This window comes from Schistocerca nitens, chromosome 2 (genome assembly GCF_023898315.1).
Source record: "Schistocerca nitens isolate TAMUIC-IGC-003100 chromosome 2, iqSchNite1.1, whole genome shotgun sequence".
Lineage (NCBI taxonomy): Eukaryota > Metazoa > Arthropoda > Insecta > Orthoptera > Acrididae > Schistocerca > Schistocerca nitens.
Window position 1 is genome coordinate 287,612,119 of NC_064615.1, and position 19,985 is coordinate 287,632,103.

Below are 19,985 nucleotides of genomic sequence, written 5' to 3' on the forward strand. Positions count from 1 at the left end.
GCCCGGCATCCTTTTGCTGGTGGCCATCTCCTTCAACCACATACTGAGTCGGGCAAGTACCACTGTGCAGGGTGCTCAAACACCAATGGGACACTGTGTGCTTTGCCTGTATGAATGCTGCTGAATAAAAATGTCGCTGTTATCACTGCATTTATGAGACCATGGTGGGTGAGGAACTGGTTCTTTGTACTTATTGCCCAGTCAACATCCTGGCTCATGACATTTTAAATCTCTCCTTCACGACTGGAGCTACTTCCATATATACTTGTACTACTGTATTGGGCTTTGTGTCTGTTTTGGCTAACACAATTTGTTCACTATGCTGTTTGTAGCAGCTTATCCACATGCTTATTTTCTTATTCATTAGTAGGAGGTATTGAATAGAATTGGGGAGAAGAGGAGTTTGTGGCACAACTTGACAAGAAGAAGGGACCGGTTGGTAGGACATGTTCTGAGGCATCAAGGGATCACAAATTTAGCATTTGAGGGCAGTGTGGAGGGTAAAAATCATAGAGGGTGACCAAGAGATGAATACACTAAGCAAATTCAGAAGGACGTAGGTTGCAGCAAGTACTGGGAGATGAAGAAGCTTGCACAGGATAGAGTAGCATGGAGAGCTGCATCAAACCAGTCTCAGGACTGAAGACCACAACAACAACAGTAGGCTTATTTCTGTGTGACCGCTCTTTGATAACAGTGTATTGACCTCCCCAGAAGTCCTGTTCTTCCTGCCATCACACTTTAATAATTACCGATATATATATAACTTCAAACTGTATATTTCCCTTTATAAATTTTGTAAATTACCTAACGAATTAAGGGATTTAACTTTCAGTGATCCAACCCATTGGATGACAGCTCTGTTTTTCCTGATAACAATGTCCTGATAGTTATCATAAGGAGACCCAAATGGGGAACTGTTTTACCTATGGAACATTTTACCCAGGAGGATGCTGTCATGAAACCGTAGAGTAGAGTTGCATGCCCTTGAGAAAAAAGATGTCATCTCTAGTTTCCCTTTGCTTTCAGCCATTTGCAGTAACAGTACATCAAGATCATGTTGGCTAATGTTAGAAGATCAGATAGTAGTACATTGTCCATGAAGTTGCCCCTCTTCAGGAAGTACAGGTTAGTCTGACCCTTCACAGATAACCCTCTGTTTTGGTTGCACCTATAGTATAGTAATCTGTATCTCTGAGGTGCACCAGCCACTCCATCTCAGCAAACTCCATGGTTCATGGGGATGGAAGATTTCATACTATAGTCTTACATCTGTAGTCTTTTATATTTTTGAGACAAATTTTTATAACTTGTAAATCTTAAAGGCTACAAAACTTTTAATGGACATTATTTTATATGTATTTAAAATCATTTCAGAATTATACCAACACAATATTTTACAGGAAATGATATCTACAGTATAATGTTGATATATGATGACATACATAAAAAATGCAAGATTTTATAATGAAGTGTATTTTTTTTATATTGAAGCATGAAACAAATTTTGGAAATTATGTACAAATACTTTCAAGCTTCTGAAATAACAGCCAGTAGACAGATATCAGTAATATATTTTTTGTTACAATTCATCCTGGCAGTGTATTCTTGCAACTTCCTTCAACTCTGTAAAAGAGAAGACATTCATTAGCACAACACTAATACATGCAACAGTCTGATAGTACATGTATTTTAATACTAATTTTTCCCCACAAATAAATCATAACTTCCTTTCTTATGAGAATCTACATAAATTTGCTCAAAATATATGTCATGGAGAGCTGAAAAATTAAGAGCCCTCTTCACATTTTCAAGTAGTAAAATAATTTAAAAAGAGAAATGTTTGCTTGGATAAATTTTTGAGCTATTAATTCATGGATTATATTCAATAGAGTCTGGCCAAGGAAGAACCTGTTCCCTAAACCCCAATATGAAAATGAACCTCCAATGACATGCAGCATAACAAGAAACTGTCAAAAACATTTTATTAACAATTAATCATGATTGAATTGTCAAATAGTATTTGTGCTTGCACTGACCAAAATTTTAACACAGACCTTTTCTAGGGAAACTAAAATGGTATGGCATTAAAGGTCTTCCCCTTGTATGGTTGGTGACATATTAACAATAGAAAACAGATGGCCAATTAGCAAATGGTATGGCAAGAAGATTAAATTCAGAGAGGGGAAACATTAAATATGGTGTGCTGCAAGATAAAAACTTGGCTTACTCCTGGTCTTAATCTACATAAATGATTTACATGAGATTTTGGAGGACTATTTAAAAACTGTAATGTTTGCTAATGACACCTGTATGTTGATTAAGAGCCCAAACACATCAACACAAGACAAAGTCAGGAGAATAATGGAACAAGTTTACAACTGGTTCACAGCTGACAACTTAACCATAATCTTACCAAATTCACAGTACGTAATCCCAAACAAATAAAAATGATTTACAGCTACTACCAGAGTAGAGATCAGTTGGTGTACGCTGGACAAGGCTCAATGTGTGAAGTTCCTGGGCATCCAGATAGATAACAAGATGAAGTGGCATCAGCATTTTGATAAGTTAACCAAAGAGCTGAGTTCTGTCTGCATGCAGAAATTTCTCTTGCTGTGTTGACTTGCAAAAATGATTGGTACCTAACTTCCACTCAGTTTTGTCCTATGTCATAATCCCCTGGGGCACTGCAGCTATGGTGGAAAAAGTAATTATTCTGCAGATGCGTGCAATACAAATATTATGTAAAGTTGACAACTGAACATCTTGCACAACCCTCTTCAGGGACTTAGTGATTATTACACTTACATTCCAACACATGTCCTCCCTATGGTATTTGTCGTTAATAACAAGAGGTTATTTAGGGCAACCTCAGAAATCCACAACTACAACAATAGAAGTAGAAATAATTTCCATACAGACTATGCATCCCTCTCTAGAAATCAGAATGGAATTCTAGGTTAGGGATATAGGTTACAAGTAAACACCAGTTAGGAAATTGGAAATCCCCAAACACTTAATACCATATTAGTCACTCCTTCTACAATTTAACATAATACTTGGATTCAAGAAAGTAAATTCCATGTAACTCTAATATAACATTTCCAGTTATACAGACTGCAGTATCTCAGTGTGGAATCCCTACACAATTTGACTGTGCTGCACCACACCAGCAGCTGTCTCACGATAAATCAGGTGCTGGAAAACAAACACAAGATTTCATGACCATGGCCGGTAAAAATAAGCATATTTACAGGCCGATTTACAGAAAGTATTGCGCAACATCACGGTGTCAGCATCACTCCAGACAGTGCCACAATCATGGACCTATTTCCTACACTGGCCACGTGCTGCCTGGAAACTGTTTGTGTATGCTTTCACCAGGCGTGTCTTCAACTAGCTGTCTGGTTCACAACCAGCCCATCATTCTGTGAGCTCCTACATCAGCTGTAAAAACAGCCAAACCAGCAGCATTGCCATTCACATACAGGATGGACTTTGCTAGCAGCAAAGCTCCATTAGCCACCACTCACATGCTGACCACAGCCTTGTTGGACACCACCTGACTTATATTCTCAACCTGGTCAGCTGTCTCTAGCTGCTGCCATCACTCGTCATGGACTCTTGCTTCATGGGGCTCAGCAGTTATGAATGCTATGAGGCAATCCTCCTTTCGTGATTAAATCCGCTCTCACTGAACCTTCTTACTGGTGAGTATAGTGTAACCTTTTTTCTCATTGTTCATTGTCTAGAAGTGACTCTTTATTTCATTCTTGTCATGAAGCAGTGATTCTTTATTTTCCTATTACTCATGTTCCATGTTTACTGATGTAATAAACTGTTGTTCATCACTGCCAGTGGCATATCAATATGTGTTCTCCCTTGTCATCACAGACATGAATCAGAGAGCTGATATTGGTCTGTTTGAAGTTACATAAGTGCTTTATTTGAAGCATGTTGCATGAGAAATATCACAACATAGCAGTGACTAGTGTAGTGAAATCAGGGGCAGGATGTAAAAATGTTGTAGACACTAACTATTAGACAAAATTAATGCAGGAAAATGACTTTATCATCTGTATAATGGGTTCAAACAATATGACAAAAAAAGAAGCAGCAGAATTTTTTACAAGCTAACAAAAGCAGAAACACAGTAGTTGCCACACTGCCTCATAGGCACGATCTAATTTTTAGTTCGTGTGTAAACAAAGAAATTTGGAAAACAAACATTAAATTAAGGAAACTGTGTTCACAATACCCTAAGTGCCATGTACTGGATATAAGCAAGCTGCATTGAAATCTGCACATGAAGTATGGAATGCATTTGAACTATTGAGGGAAAAGGTTTGTTTGTGATCAAATGAACGAAATAATTAAAGAAAAAATTCTAGGGAACAGAACAGTCTATCCTTCCAACAATAGTGAAGAAAACAAAATGAACAAGAATGAAGGATGAAAATAGAACACTGCTGACAATCCTAATTTAAACTAAAGGTATGTGATGCTGTAAATATGATTCCCAATTATCAAATCGTGAATACACCTTATCTAAAAATTTATCACCATAATGTGCAATCCCTAGGTAATAAGATCGATGAAATTAATGTACTGTTAACAGATGAACTTAAAGATATCTCACTGTTATGCATTTGTGAGCAATGGCTTAACCCAGAATTAATCCAGAATACGAAAATAAACAAATTCATTTTGGCTTCTTATTACTACAGGAAATACAACAAGCAAGGTGGGGTAGCAACCTACACAAAGGATAATGTAGACTTCATTACCCTACCTGATTTAACTAGAACAAATGTTGAAAAGGATTATGAAATTGCAGCTATAAAAATTACTCAGTACAATCTGGTTATTGCTAAGTTTGCCAATCACCATCTGGAAATTTTGAACTTTTCTTAAACAAAATATAGTCATTTCTAAATAAAGTAAATAAAATGGATTATGAGTTGATAATCAGTGGTGGCTTCAGTATTGATTTCCTCACAATTATTGGAAATAGAGAGACCCCTTTGAACCTTGCAACATCCTATAATTTAAAGGCTGAAGTAAAAGCCGCTACCCTAGTAACAGAAACTTGCTAAACGGCTCTAGATTAGTTTCTAGTCAAGAAGAGTTTACAAGAAACACCACTAAAAATTTTCAATGCAGAGTTTAGTGACCATCTTGCTCAAATATTAAGCATAAAAGTAAAAGGCAGTGTTATTAACAACATGTCTTTCAGAACTTTGTAGAAGTTACAATCAGGTTAATGTAAACTACTTCAACAACTTATTACAGAAAGAAAAATGGTCTGAAGTGTACAAAATTAATGATATAACTGAAAAATTCAACACTTTCATTGATACATTAACCCATTTCTTTGAAATTACATTCCCAATTAAAACATTTCCCATATGGGGAAACTCTAGAACAAATAGCTGGATCACAAGGGGAACATGGGTGTCATGCCAGAAGAAAAGACTACTTCATGAAATATGTAACTCAAAAAATTCCTCTCCAGTAGTACGCACATACTATAAAAATACTCCAAAATATTATGAAAAGTAATAAAAGCAGCAAAAATAATGCATAATGATGAATACATTTATAATTCAGCTAATAAATCAAAGGCTATGTGGAGTGTTATAAAAAAGATCTGGAGAATACAGACAACCTTGCAAAAATATAACACTGTCACAAAAAAGTAACAAACCTCTTAGAAGTAGCCAACACATTTAACCATTTTTTCATAGGTGTTGCTGATAATATGTTACAATCTAACTAAGAGCACGCAGGCAATGAATATAAAATAAGTGCATGTAGAGGATCAATGTACATCAGTTCTGTTTCACGAGATGAAGTAGCTAAAGCAATGAAAGGACTAAAAAATTCAAACTCTGCAGGCATTGATGGTATACCTGCAACAATATTAAAGAAGAGTGCATCAAACCTAATTGAAATACACACTTATGTGACTGCTCACTTCAGGTAGGCACTTTCCCTGATGTATTGAAAACATCAAAAGTTGTTCCTGTATATAAAAAAAGTTGAGAAAGATAATGTAAATAACTACAGGCCCATCACAATTTCCTCCTGCATCTCTAAAGTATTAGAAAAACTTATGTGTGATAAACTTATGAAATTTATAAATAAAAACAACATCCTATATAATGAACAACATGGATTCTGAAATAAGAGGTCAATGGCAATTGCTATTTATGAGTGAATCAGTTTCACCCTAAACCTGATGGACAAAAAACAGGAGGCAATAGGAGCATTTATTGACTTGTCAAAAGCTTTTGACATGGTGGATCATAAAATTCTGCTATCAAAGCTTGAAAGATATGGTATTTGAGGTCTGTCCAACAAATGGATCAGTTCCTTCCTGTCTAATCATAAGCAGACAGTGTGCATCAAGCACACAATATTGAACTAAAAATTGTATTTGAACACTTATCTGACTATAAACAAATTAAATGTGGTGAACCCCAAGGATTAGTAATGGAATCCCTTCTGTTCCTTCTGTACATAAATGATCTAAACTTAAATGCTGATGCACATAAAACAATCATACACTCCTGGAAATTGAAATAAGAACACCATGAATTCATTGTCCCAGGAAGGGGAAACTTTATTGACACATTCCTGGGGTCAGATACATCACATGATCACACTGACAGAACCACATGCACATAGACACAGGCAAAAGAGCATGCACAATGTCGGCACTAGTACAGTGTACATCCACCTTTCGCAGCAATGCAGGCTGCTATTCTCCCATGGAGACGATCGTAGAGATGCTGGATGTAGTCCTGTGGAACGGCTTGCCATGCCATTTCCACCTGGCGCCTCAGTTGGACCAGCGTTCGTGCTGGACGTGCAGACCGCGTGAGACGACGCTTCATCCAGTCCCAAACATGCTCAATGGGGGACAGATCCGGAGATCTTGCTGGCCAGGGTAGTTGACTTACACCTTCTAGAGCACGTTGGGTGGCACGGGATACATGCGGACGTGCATTGTCCTGTTGGAACAGCAAGTTCCCTTGCCGGTCTAGGAATGGTAGAACGATGGGTTCGATGATGGTTTGGATGTACCGTGCACTATTCAGTGTCCCCTCGACGATCACCAGTGGTGTACGGCCAGTGTAGGAGATCGCTCCTCACACCATGATGCCGGGTGTTGGCCCTGTGTGCCTCGGTCGTATGCAGTCCTGATTGTGGCGCTCACCTGCACGGCGCCAAACACGCATACGACCATCATTGGCACCAAGGCAGAAGCGACTCTCATCACTGAAGACGACACGTCTCCATTCGTCCCTCCATTCACGCCTGTCGCGACACCACTGGAGGCGGGCTGCACGATGTTGGGGCGTGAGCGGAAGACGGCCTAACGGTGTGCGGGACCGTAGCCCAGCTTCATGGAGACGGTTGCGAATGGTCCTCGCCGATACCCCAGGAGCAACAGTGTCCCTAATTTGCTGGGAAGTGGCGGTGCGGTCTCCTACGGCACTGCGTAGGATCCTACGGTCTTGGCGTGCATCCGTGCGTCACTGCGGTCCGGTCCCAGGTCGACGGGCACGTGCACCTTCTGCCGACCACTGGCGACAACATCGATATACTGTGGAGACCTCACGCCCCACGTGTTGAGCAATTCGGCGGTACGTCCACCCGGCCTCCCGCATGCCCACTATACGCCCTCGCTCAAAGTCCGTCAACTGCACATACGGTTCACGTCCACGCTGTCGCGGCATGCTACCAGTGTTAAAGACTGCGATGGAGATCCGTATGCCACGGCAAACTGGCTGACACTGACGGCGGCGGTGCACAAATGCTGCGCAGCTAGCGCCATTTGACAGCCAACACCGCGGTTCCTGGTGTGTCCGCTGTGCCGTGCGTGTGATCATTGCTTGTACAACCCTCTTGCAGTGTCCGGAGCAAGTATGGTGGGTCTGACACACCGGTGTCAATGTGTTCTTTTTTCCATTTCCAGGAGTGTATTTGCAGATGACACCATAATTCTACAAAAGGAGACAGCAATGAATGGTTACAGCAGACAGTAAACGCAGTCACGAAACAACTTAGCAGCTGGGCACAGAATAATCAGCTTGTAGTAAACAGCACTGCACTAAAATTCTGCAAAGCTCCTAACAAGGACATGTTTAATCCCACTGGTCTCTGTCAATGGTGAACTAGTTGGTAATAGTACTGAAACCAATTCTTATGACTTTGGCTGCAGGGCAACGTCAGATGGAATAGGAATATTGAATATCTCAATGCAGAACTGAGCAAAACATATTATCTTCTTTGCTCATTGAAATCATGCTGTAGTGAGAAAACAGTAACGAATGTGTATCATGCCTACTTTCATTCTCATCTCAGATATGGAGTCACCTTCCAGGGAAACTCTAAAACAGCTAATAGCACTTTTAAACTACAAAAAAGGGCCATTACAATCTTGTTTGGGTGCAAGCCTAGAGACTCTTGTAAGCCTCTGTTTAAGAAATCTGGTATTCCTCCATTACCATGTGTATACATTATGGAAATTAAAATAAACATAAATAGGTAAGGACTGCAGACTGCAAAAAAACTGTGATATACATGATCACTTTACCAGACAAAACAGAAACTTACATATAACTGAAATCAACACAGTTCTGTGCCAAAAAGGTACTTTTCACATGGAAGTTAAGCTTTATAACAAACTTCCTGAAAACATAAAAACTATTACTGAGGTGAATACACTTGGAAAATCTCTTAAGTCATATTTACATCATCACTGCTTTTACTTACTGAAGAATATTTAAATGTTTGAAGTGTGTTATACAAATACTTATGCATAAGTGTGTCATTGTAACCTTAAATACATATGACTAGAAATGACTTTCAGCTGTATGTTTATAACTTAACTTGTCCAATGTGTTACGCATAAGCTACTATGAGGACAACAGGGCCAATAAATATGACAACAACAACTTCTACATTTGGAGAAAAGAATATCATGAGTTATTCTAAATGGTTATTCTTTCTTTACCACTGCTTTCTTAATGTTTATGTGAATACATTGGTAGTTATCTAACAATACCAGTAATCTGCACAGCGTAAGAATGGAGAGCTCTTTATATTATCACTTATCATGCAGTTAACCTTGAATCTTGGAAATCAGATAATTTGTAGAAAGAGTAGCAGTTTAAAAAATTAATTAATTAATTTCATTTTTAATCTTCAAAGTTATCAAATTTCTTAGTTTGTATTTGCCAGCAGCTTGGTAAAGACCTTTTCACAACAATAGAGAACACTGTTCTGAAAACCAGACAACAAAGTTTACATAAAAATTATTTTTATGTCTTGTCAAGGCCTTGTATTGCAGCTGCAAAAATTGCACTTCATGCACAACCGATTTTTATTATAAACCACATATAGCATTAAGCAATAAACTTTTTGGAGCGCTGCTTTATATGGATGCAAAATGTGGGTAATGAAGAAGACAGAAAATTAACCATTAGATCAAATAAATAAATAAATAAATAAATAAATAGAAGCTTTTGCAATAAACATTTATCTTCTTTAAATAATAGATAAGGATAGCAGTAGGGTGAGGGGACAGAGAGAGAGAGAGAGAGAGAGAGAGAGAGAGAGAGAGAGAGAGAGAGAGAGAGAGACTACATCCTAAAGTTCAAAAGCTGCTGTTTTCTCTTATTGCTAGTAGAATACTTTCCAAACCAGGCAAATCTCCAGAATGAGATTTTCACTCTGCAGCGGAGTGTGCGCTGATATGAAACTTCCTGGCAGATTAAAACTGTGTGCCCGACCGAGACTCGAACTCGGGACCATTGCCTTTCGCGGGCAAGTGCTCTACCAACTGAGCTACTGAAGCACGACTCACGCCCGGTACTCACAGCTTTACTTCTGCCAGTACCTCGTCTCCTACCTTCCAAACTTTACAGAAGCTCTCCTGCGAACCTTGCAGAACTAGCACTCCTGAAAGAAAGGATATTGCGGAGACATGGCTTAGCCACAGCCTGGGGGATGTTTCCAGAATGAGATTTTCACTCTGCAGCGGAGTGTGCGCTGATATGAAACTTCCTGGCAGGTCCCGAGTTCGAGTCTCGGTCGGGCACACAGTTTTAATCTGCCAGGAAGTTTCATATCAGCGCACACTCCGCTGCAGAGTGAAAATCTCATTCTGGAAACATCCCCCAGGCTGTGGCTAAGCCAGGTCTCCGCAATATCCTTTCTTTCAGGAGTGCTAGTTCTGCAAGGTTCGCAGGAGAGCTTCTGTAAAGTTTGAAAGGTAGGAGACGAGGTACTGGCAGAAGTAAAGCTGTGAGTACTGGGCGTGAGTCGTGCTTCGGTAGCTCAGTTGGTAGAGCACTTGCCCGCGAAAGGCAAAGGTCTCGAGTTCGAGTCTCGGTCAGGCACACAGTTTTAATCTGCCAGGAAGTTTCAGTCAAATCTCAACCAACATGATTTTCTTCTTCCACTCTGATGTTGGATGATTTCCAGGTTGCTGCCTTTTGTTACCTATCTTTGTCTACTCTGCTCGCAGACATGGTTCAGCATCTTGTAGTACTGACTATCCTGGAGTCTCTAAGCTCTACTTCACATTAGGCTATGTGCTTATATTATAGCAAATGATTATAATTACGACTTATAATGGAAGGATTAAAAGTAACGAATCAGTTTGTTACTGAGGCTACAAGGAATCATTCATTTGGCAATGAAGGGAAGTTTGGTGCGGTAAAAGGTGTAGAGGGAGACCAAGATTTGAATACAGTAAGCAGGTTCAAATGGATGTAGATCACAGTAATTACACAGAGTTGAGAAGACTTGCACAAAATGGACTAATGTGGAGAGGTGCATCAAATCAATCATTGGAGTAAAGACTACAGCAACAAAATTTAAAAGTATGTCTATGAACATGATCTGCTAGGGATATAAAAGTGTTACTACATGAAAATAATCCAAATCTTGGAAAGTTTTATGGAAGTAACAACTTACATCCTTATCTTTGTTGATAATTGAATGGTGGTTGATAACAGAGAATTTTACTTTTTAAAGAGTGCTGAGTGAAACTGTCACTCTACACACAGTCTCCTTTTCATGTTTGCTTCAGGCAAAGACAGGTTAGATGGTTTATCAAAGTATTTTGCACACTGTGGTTACTCTCTATTGATACCTTCACCAGTTATGTAATAATTTAGGTAATAAAAGACAGTGTTTCAAATGACTGAGAATCATCACTATTCTCTTCCATTTCTTCTCTGAATTCAGATTTTGATCCTCTGTTGGCATCTTTGAGAGTGTTCTGGAGTTGTCAGCAGGCCTACCACATGAATTACCACCAGAAGGTTCCTGAAGGGTTTAAATGTTAAGTTGATATAAGCGAAACAGGAAACTAATAGAGGATAATGATCTAAAAGATTTGGGTGTGTACTTTAGATCCAATGTTCCTTGAATTCATGACTTTGAGTCCAAAGACATATCTATGTCCACACCAGTATAAATACTCTTCAAGCCTATTTCACTGCATGACACAAGGTAATACTTACCAATATTAGCAACTTTGTATCCTATTCCATTCACATACTGAGTGAGGAAAAAGTACTGTCTGCATGTGCTCTGATCTCACCTGACTTGTTGTAATGATCCCATCCATGAAATATATAACAGTGAGACCATTCTGCTCCCATCAGTTCTTTCAGTACCAGTTTTCTACATTTAACAAACAGGTTTTCATGAGGATAGTCACCTTTCTTCCAAAGAGTTCCATTTAAATTCCATTAATATCTCCACTACATTTTCACAAAGGTTATGCCAGCCTTTTGTGAGCACAGAAGAACATCTCTGAATCTGATAAATGTCTGATGCTGTGCCTATTTTATATGGGCATCAAACACTGGGGTACTGCTCCAGATTTGGCCACAGTAGCAATTTGTATGCAATCAATTGTTTATTGGAGTTATTTTGACTTAGAACTGTAGTTAGTTATTATTAACTGCTGTAGTCTTACACTAACTGAAATCTACCATTTATGGCCTCCACCGAATGTTGTGTTACCCTAGACTGCACATATATTAGCTGGTCTGCTTGCTCTCTCTTGTGCAGTTTTATGAAGAAATCTGAAATTTATCTCATTGTCCAGTTCCTGATAAACAGATATAGCTCATAATAGTCACATTCTGCTATCTAGTTTAAATACGTTGGCAATGGCATTGATATAATAACTGTAAGATGCATGCAGAGTTACATTACTACTTTTCATAGGTAAATCTTCATCTGCAAACAGCCTGCCTAGCACTGACAGAATAGAACACAATCTTGAATTATCTTTTAGTATGTGGGAATGAATACAAATCTAGTGTCAAATACAAAAGTACATAACTAATATTTCATATGCTTTTTAATTCTTACCAACATTATTTATACAGCTGAAAGACTTTAGCCGGCAGGGATTACTAAATAGGCGAGGGGGATTTATCCCATCAGTTGCACATATTGGCCTGTACTCTAATGTGCAAAAGCTGGGGCAATTGTTTTCTGCACACAATGAAGAAGAAAGGAAAACTATATCTGTAAACAGACAAATACCACATACTTTACTACCATACAAGTGGAAGGCAATACTTTATAATAACAGATATGGTATGTAAAACTGTTATGTGATTGAATATATTTTCAGTTTTTGTCATTTAGTGGAATGAAAATAAGGAAAAATGCACTCTAAAATCTTATTACTGATATAAGATTTGTGATATGCATAGTGATGAGAAAGCTGCAGTCATTACTTACTACAGATTTTACATGTTCATTAAAAAAAGTTGCTTCTTTCTTTCTTGCACAAAGTTGTTGTTGTTCATCTGGTGTAAAAGAATTAAAAATAAATAAAACAGAAAGGAATATAGATGACCCCCTCACTTTATACCGTTAATTTTTTTTGTCATTCTTCCTAATTTTCTAGCTCATTACTATTTGTCTTGTAGATATGAATAACTTTCACACAAAACATAATTCAGTTGCAGAAGACAAGTAATAGTTATTTGTACCTACAAAATCAACTGTAATTTCCATATACTTCGGGCATCGAACTGTTACCAGGCACATATGTACAATTTAGAGCTTGTAGCTTAGCTGTAGGATAATGTGCTTTTTCTGAGGGTAACAGAGCTCGGGGTAAAGTGGATGTGTACGTTTATTTGCTTGTTTGTGCTGGAGAGAGACATTTCCAAAAACTAAGCTTCTAGTTTCAATTATTGTTTATGCCCCTTTAACCACTCAATACTGAAACCAAATGTAAATGTATATCTTTATTCTTTACATTATTTGTCTCCCACTGAACACTTAAAAAGGTATCATATTGATGAAATGTGTATTGCTTCATTAATATTTGCAAGAGTACACCAATAATTTGCAAATAATATCATATTGTAAGAATGGAGGACTATTCACTATGAGCATTGCTATATACCATGATACTAATAATAACACATACTCCTCTACCCTAAATAATTAAATATTTTTATTTAAAAAATTTGTTTATTATAATATTGTGAGGCTAATATATTTTTAATGTTACTATGAATTCAGAGCAGTTTTAATCACACTGATAAATGAATTAAAAAATGATAAAAGGGCTGTAATTTGAAACTAATTATATTTAAATCATAATTTGAATATTATATTTATCTAAAACCAGCACCAATTAGAAACAGGATAAGATGCAGTTTCATATTCACTCTCACAGTTTGCCTGAAATGAGCTAATGTAGATCTTTCACACACACAGTGAACTGATTTTGTAAGATGTGATAAACTGTTAAACTGTTGCTGATGATAAGCAGTTATCTCTTCTGGTCCATTAACAATCTTTCCAAAGATGATAACTAGATGTATTTACAAGATAACTGTCTTCATTATGTGCTGAGGCAGCAACTTCATATCTAATGGCGTGTTATAGACATGAAATGCATTAAGGACAACTGCCAGATATTTTTCTTGTCCTTTGATTTAAAACTGTGAACATTTATGTTCAGAATAGTCATTATTAGCAAATCTTAATCATTTACGGATCATGATTAGATAGATTGCCCAGTATTACAGTATTATGAATATGCATACAACAAAACATTAGTACTTCAATAAGAAGATGAGTGGTTGGTATGTGGGTTAATACTATGAAAATGAGCATTTAATGGCTGTCTTAATTAAAAGAGGAAACATAATATAGGAGTATTTAGTGACATATTTTAATTATTCCAAATGTCTTTTCTGTGATAAAAATGTAAAAAGAGTCACTAGTTTTACATTTGCTCTGAACTCCTTCAGTGTCTATGATTGTATTGTAGTATGCATCACAGTAAAGTTTTTCAGTGCTACTACTGGAAGTCTGTTAAATGTTTTGGATCACTGGCAAATTGCAGTGTCCATGTTTCACTTTCTCATGTATTCAGACTATGGATTTCAAGCCTCAGCTAATAGGTTCCATTAAAAAAAAAGTTCTTTATACATAATTAAGGTCGACTGAACATTGCTATTACCCCTAGCTGGACGAAGATGGTCTTCAATGATCCAATTCCTTACAAGACGATAAAATTTTAACTGCTTTCTCTTATATTAGAAGAACACTCTTGAAATCTGCTGAGAGCCCCCACAACTGTAATTTATAACATATGTGACTGTGAAAGAAGGCATGGTACAGCTGGTAGTATGAACCAAAACAAGGAAAAAATGTGAGTAAACATAGGCTCTAAATTGCAAACATCTGTTAAGTGTTGTCATTGTGAACAGTTTTCACAGTTCTGAGTAAGTGCAGCATGGAAATAGTTTGTGTTTTGATAAGTTTGTGAAATGGTTTAACACTGTAGTTTTACCTTTGCACTTACCATCATAATAGAAACCTATTATTACACATGAGAAATGGCAGACACGATCGTCTGTTATGATCAGACAAATCGAAGCAACTGCTGAGCCTGTGTTGTCTATGCTGATAAATATCTAGACTGCATGGTACCATCTCCACAATTATTCAGCAGTCGTTTCCAGTCACTCTGGCAACAATGGATCGTGGCAGTCCTCTCACTATTTGTACTTTTTTCATGGAAGAGCGAGTATTTGAACAAGTGGAAAAAGTTACGGGAACCAATGTATGCAGAATTTCAGCATCTATCGAGTTAGTTGTCCTCTGGTCTGAGAGACACTGCAAAACAGTTGTTATATACCCATATCATGCACAATGTGTCCAGGTCTTTCGACCACACGATTCGCCTCCTAGTACGCAGTTCTGCCAGGCTGTTGCAAAGATGTGGTGCAGATCCACTTTTCACGACAAAGATACCTTTCACAGATGAAGCTAGTTTCACATGAGATGGGATTGTCAATTTTCATAACCAACAAGTATGGGCTGTTGCACTTGAAGAATCAAGGCATCAGCACTTGCAATTAATGTATGGGTGAAAATTTTTGGCTATATACCAATAGGACTTTACATACCATGGTACGTCTTGCCTCTGTTTCAAATCAATATACCAGAAAATTCTTATCAACTAAACCTTTGCCATCAGGAAAGTTATTATTGTTACTAAAATATTTTTTAAGCAAGAGCAAAAATAAGTACAGTTTTCTGTTTACATCAGACTAGGTATACTTTTTGTTTAAGAGATCCACAGTGAGATCCTCAAGGATGTGACAAAAGTCATAACACAAGAAAACATCACACATAATAACAGAAAAAAGATATGATAATGTTTCTTCCAAAGATCCTAAATGAAATTATCCTCATGGATATGGAATACGTCACAAAAATCTTAAACATATTTTCATTCTAAGAAGCAATAAAAAATTCCTCACTAAATTTGTATTGGGGTGCATATGTTAATTCTCATGCTATTGTAGCCATGCATCATCATTAAACAGAAATTGTGTTTACAACATTCACGGTATATTTATTCCCTCATAGAGGTCTGTTGTAAATAACCCACTTCATTTCAAAAGGAGCAATGGTATACATAATTACAATACCAGAAGGAAAATGATATTCATAACTCTATCATAAGCACAAAAAAGGATGCACAGTGGTACAACTAAAATTTTTGATAAATTACCCAGTGATATGAAATGTCTGAGAGACAGCAAAGTAAAATTTGAAAACAAACACAAAAAATTTCCCCTTGACAATTGCATCAATTCCACAGAAGAATTTTTGTCATTTTAATGTGTGGAAGGTGGCAGGTAGGATTTATTTATTTATTAAGCATCCATTCATCAAATCCGTGATATAGGATGTAGCATATTTGGTACTACTTAATAGAAAGAAGGAAATAATTGAAATTTATGTGAACAGATATTCACATACAAAAATCAAACAATGGAAAATCCAGGATGGAATGTAACAATATTAGAGAAGGAAAGTTGCTACTCACCATATAGCTGAGATGCTGGGTCACGATGTTGTTGTTGTTGTTGTTGTGGTCTTCAGTCCTGAGACCGGTTTGATGCAGCTCTCCATGCTACCCTATACTGAGCAAGCTTCTTCATCTCCCAGGACTTACTGCAACCCACATCCTTCTGAATCTGCTTAGTGTATTCATCTCTTGGTCTCCCTCTACGATTTTTACCCTCCACGCTGCCCTCCAATGCTAAATTTGTGATCCCTTGATGTCTCAGAACATGTCCTACTAACCGGTCCCTTCTTTTTGTCAAGTTGTGCCACATACTCCTCTTCTCCCCAATTCTATTCAATACTTCATCATTAGTTATGTGATCTACCCATCTAATCTTCAGCATTCTTCTGTAGCACCACATTTCGAAAGCTTCTATTCTCTTCTTGTCCAAACTATTTATCGTCCATGTTTCACTTCCATACATGGCTACACTCCATACAAATACTTTCAGAAACGACTTCCTGACACTTAAATCTATACGCGATGTTAACAAATTTCTCTTCTTCACAAACGCTTTCCTTGCCATTGCCAGTCTACATTTTATATCCTCTCTACTTCGACCATCATCAGTTATTTTTCTCCCCAAGTAGCAAAACTCCTTTACTACCTTAAGTGCCTCATTTCCTAATCTAATTCCCTCAGCATCACCCGATTTAATTCAACTACATTCCATTATCCTCGTTTTGCTTTTGTTGATGTTCATCTTATATCCTCCTTTCAAGACACTGTCCATTCCGTTCAACTGCTCTTCCAAAAATTCACACAATTATAGCTTTTGGCCATTAAGGCCTTTGTCAACAATAGACACATGCGTGCGTGCGCGCGCGCGCACACACACACACACACACACGTGTTCGTGTAAGTGTGTGTGTATGTGTGTCTATTGTTGAAAAAGGCCTTAATGTCTGAAAGCTATAATTGTGTGAATCTTTTTGTTGTGCCTATTGCAAATCAGTATTTCCTCTATACGGCGAGTAGCAACTTTCCTTCTCTAATATTGTTACAGATATTCACTTACAGTGTGATAGCACTTATCTTTCAAATGTGTGTCTTTTCTTTTTTGTCCTGATGTGGTGGGGAAGTTTATTGTAAAGTTTTTTGCCAGTTTGCAGTTGTCCATTTTCCCGGAGACTTTTGTTTGCATACTCACTGTGAAGGTCCAATTTTTGCCTGGTGTCATATGTTTGGATGTTTGATTTGTACATACAAAGTTGTTTTTAGCCTCTGAAATTTTCTTTGTGTAACTAAGTACCACAAGAATCTACAGGCATGGCAAAGGAGTGCTTTCAAAAGAATTTCAAAAGTCTCTCGGTGCAGTATTTTCTGTTGCCCTTATGTTCCTTTTATGCTATGAAACAGCTTTTTGCATGTTGGCAAGTTGCCCTGAAAAAAATTATCCTACATGACAGCAGCGATTTTACTTGGTCATAATATGCATTTTCAATGCTTCTTTTGTTGTACACCAAGCAAGTATGTTTATGCCATAATATATGGAGGCTTAGTTTCTTGGTGATGTAACTGATATGTGTGTCCCACCTCATGTTATCCTGATTTCAAATTCCTAGAAATTTTGTTGCATTTACAATTTATAATTGCTCTGCAACAGATTGTAAACTCACATCTGTATATTTAATAATAATAATAATAAAACAAATAACTTATAAAAGTGTGTTCCTTAAAAATGGGCATCTTCATGAATCAGTCATCATCATCAGTTTTCTGCAGTATTAACAGCTCCTATGTATCTACATTTCCTGTGATCTATAGCTTCCTTTCTAATGTCACTGTGACAGCCTCAGACAGCAGCGCAGCAACTGCATTATCTTCACCAACCATAAAGCTATAACAAATGCTTTCCAGACCAACAACACCAACTGTTCACCATGCCAACTAGAGCAGTTGCGGTACGTGACCCAGATGACAACAGACATCTGACACATTTCCGGCATGGACAATGTCATCGCTGACTCTTGTCGCAGGATTGTGCAGTCAAATCCACCCCAGTGAACTCTGAATGTGTTGCACAAGAACAGGAGGGTGATGGAGAAATGGACAGCTTCTGATATTATCCTTCCAGCGGCCTATGTCTGGAACTGGTGCCCATCGCTGGCTCCTCCTGGAAGATTTCGCGTGACATTATGACAGGCACACATCGCCCCTTTCTCCCAAAAAAATCTGTGCAGCGCTTTCAAATCTGTCCACAGGTTACCACATACTGGTGAAAACACCATGGTGTCACTTGTGGCAGCGCGTTTCATCTTGCTTGGAGTCTGGAAGGACTGTCATTGGTAGGCAAACAACTGTATGGCCTGCCAAAGTCAGGCGACAAACTCAGGCACTCAGATGCCTTCCCTGATGTGACATGTCGCTTCACACATGTCCACGTGCACACTGTAGGCTCATTTCCTCTGCCCCAAGGCAAGCCTCCTTACAATTGTGGACCACTTCACCCGCTCGCCAGAGGCAATGACCAAAGCAGAAAATCACCACCGAGACAAGATGCTACTGCCCTCATTGACACCTGGGTGGTGCACATTGGCTGCCCCAGCTAAGTAACTGCTGACGGCAGCCACCAGTTCGACTGTGCACTGTTCAGACATGTTACCTGACTGTGTTCCGCACAGCTACACCGCACGACTAGCTACCACCTGGCATTTAGTGGCATATCTAGCAGCTTAATTGGACACTGAAGGTGTCCCTGAGGTGTCAAGATACCACCTGCATGGAAGCAATGCTGCGTGTACCCCTCAGCCTGTGAGTGACACTGAAGCAAGAGATTGGCACCTCACCTATATACCTCATCTACTGTCAGTTGCTCGCCAACCCTGGAGAATTCATGGAGGAAGTACCAACGCCCTGCGATGCCTTGGCCCCACCATTAGAAGAACGCCTACGCAGTCACCAGGCCAGCCTCCAACTGCACTCACCAATGTGGCACACTGCCAGCAAAGCCTTTGTCCATGCAGACCTACAGCACTGCACGCATATGATACTGTGCACAAACACAGTACAACCACCACTTTGGCCGCTCTACCTGAGACCACACAGTGTGATAATCCATGGTGCGAAGACATTGGAGATCGAGTATAATGGTATGCCAGCTAAAATCTCGCTTGACAGGGTCAAACCGGTGTATGTCTTGACAGGGCCCACCACCGGGAACTTCTTCATCCTGGTGAAAGAGTTAGTAACAGATGACACTCTGCATGTAACTGGCCATGCAGAGTGTAACCCAGCAGTTGTCAGTGACTCATGTGTGCCACCAGCTGTCACAGAGCAGCTGTGTGCACCTCAACCTACCCCAGCCCCATCCAGACAGCTGCCCAACAGTGCCTCACCCACGTGCACCGGCCAGCCCCACCGCAGCGACCAGCAGTATATGTCACATCCACCAGCCACCGTGTTCACTTCAAACACCTGTGCTGCATCGTAATGATGTCATGCTGCACACAGCAGTGTGCACACATAATGCCCACCACCTGCCGCTAAGATCCTGTCTCTGGCAGGCTGCCTCACCAGATAAAACAAATCTCTAGTCAAGCTCCAGACACTG

At 38.8% G+C, this 19,985-nt stretch overlaps 1 protein-coding gene across 1 annotated transcript; it reads right to left on the reverse strand.

The window, feature by feature from the left end:
• Positions 1–1,406: 1,406 nt before the first annotated feature.
• LOC126234372 (PI-actitoxin-Avd5a-like) lies at positions 1,407–13,817 on the reverse strand. Its single transcript, XM_049943060.1, has 3 exons — positions 13,694–13,817; positions 12,409–12,567; positions 1,407–1,626 (listed from the first exon to the last, which is right to left on the reverse strand). The coding sequence occupies exons 1-3, from the start codon at positions 13,722–13,724 to the stop codon at positions 1,583–1,585; spliced, it is 234 nt and encodes a 77-aa protein (XP_049799017.1). The 5' UTR covers positions 13,725–13,817; the 3' UTR covers positions 1,407–1,582.
• Between the last annotated feature and the right edge of the window lie 6,168 nt (positions 13,818–19,985).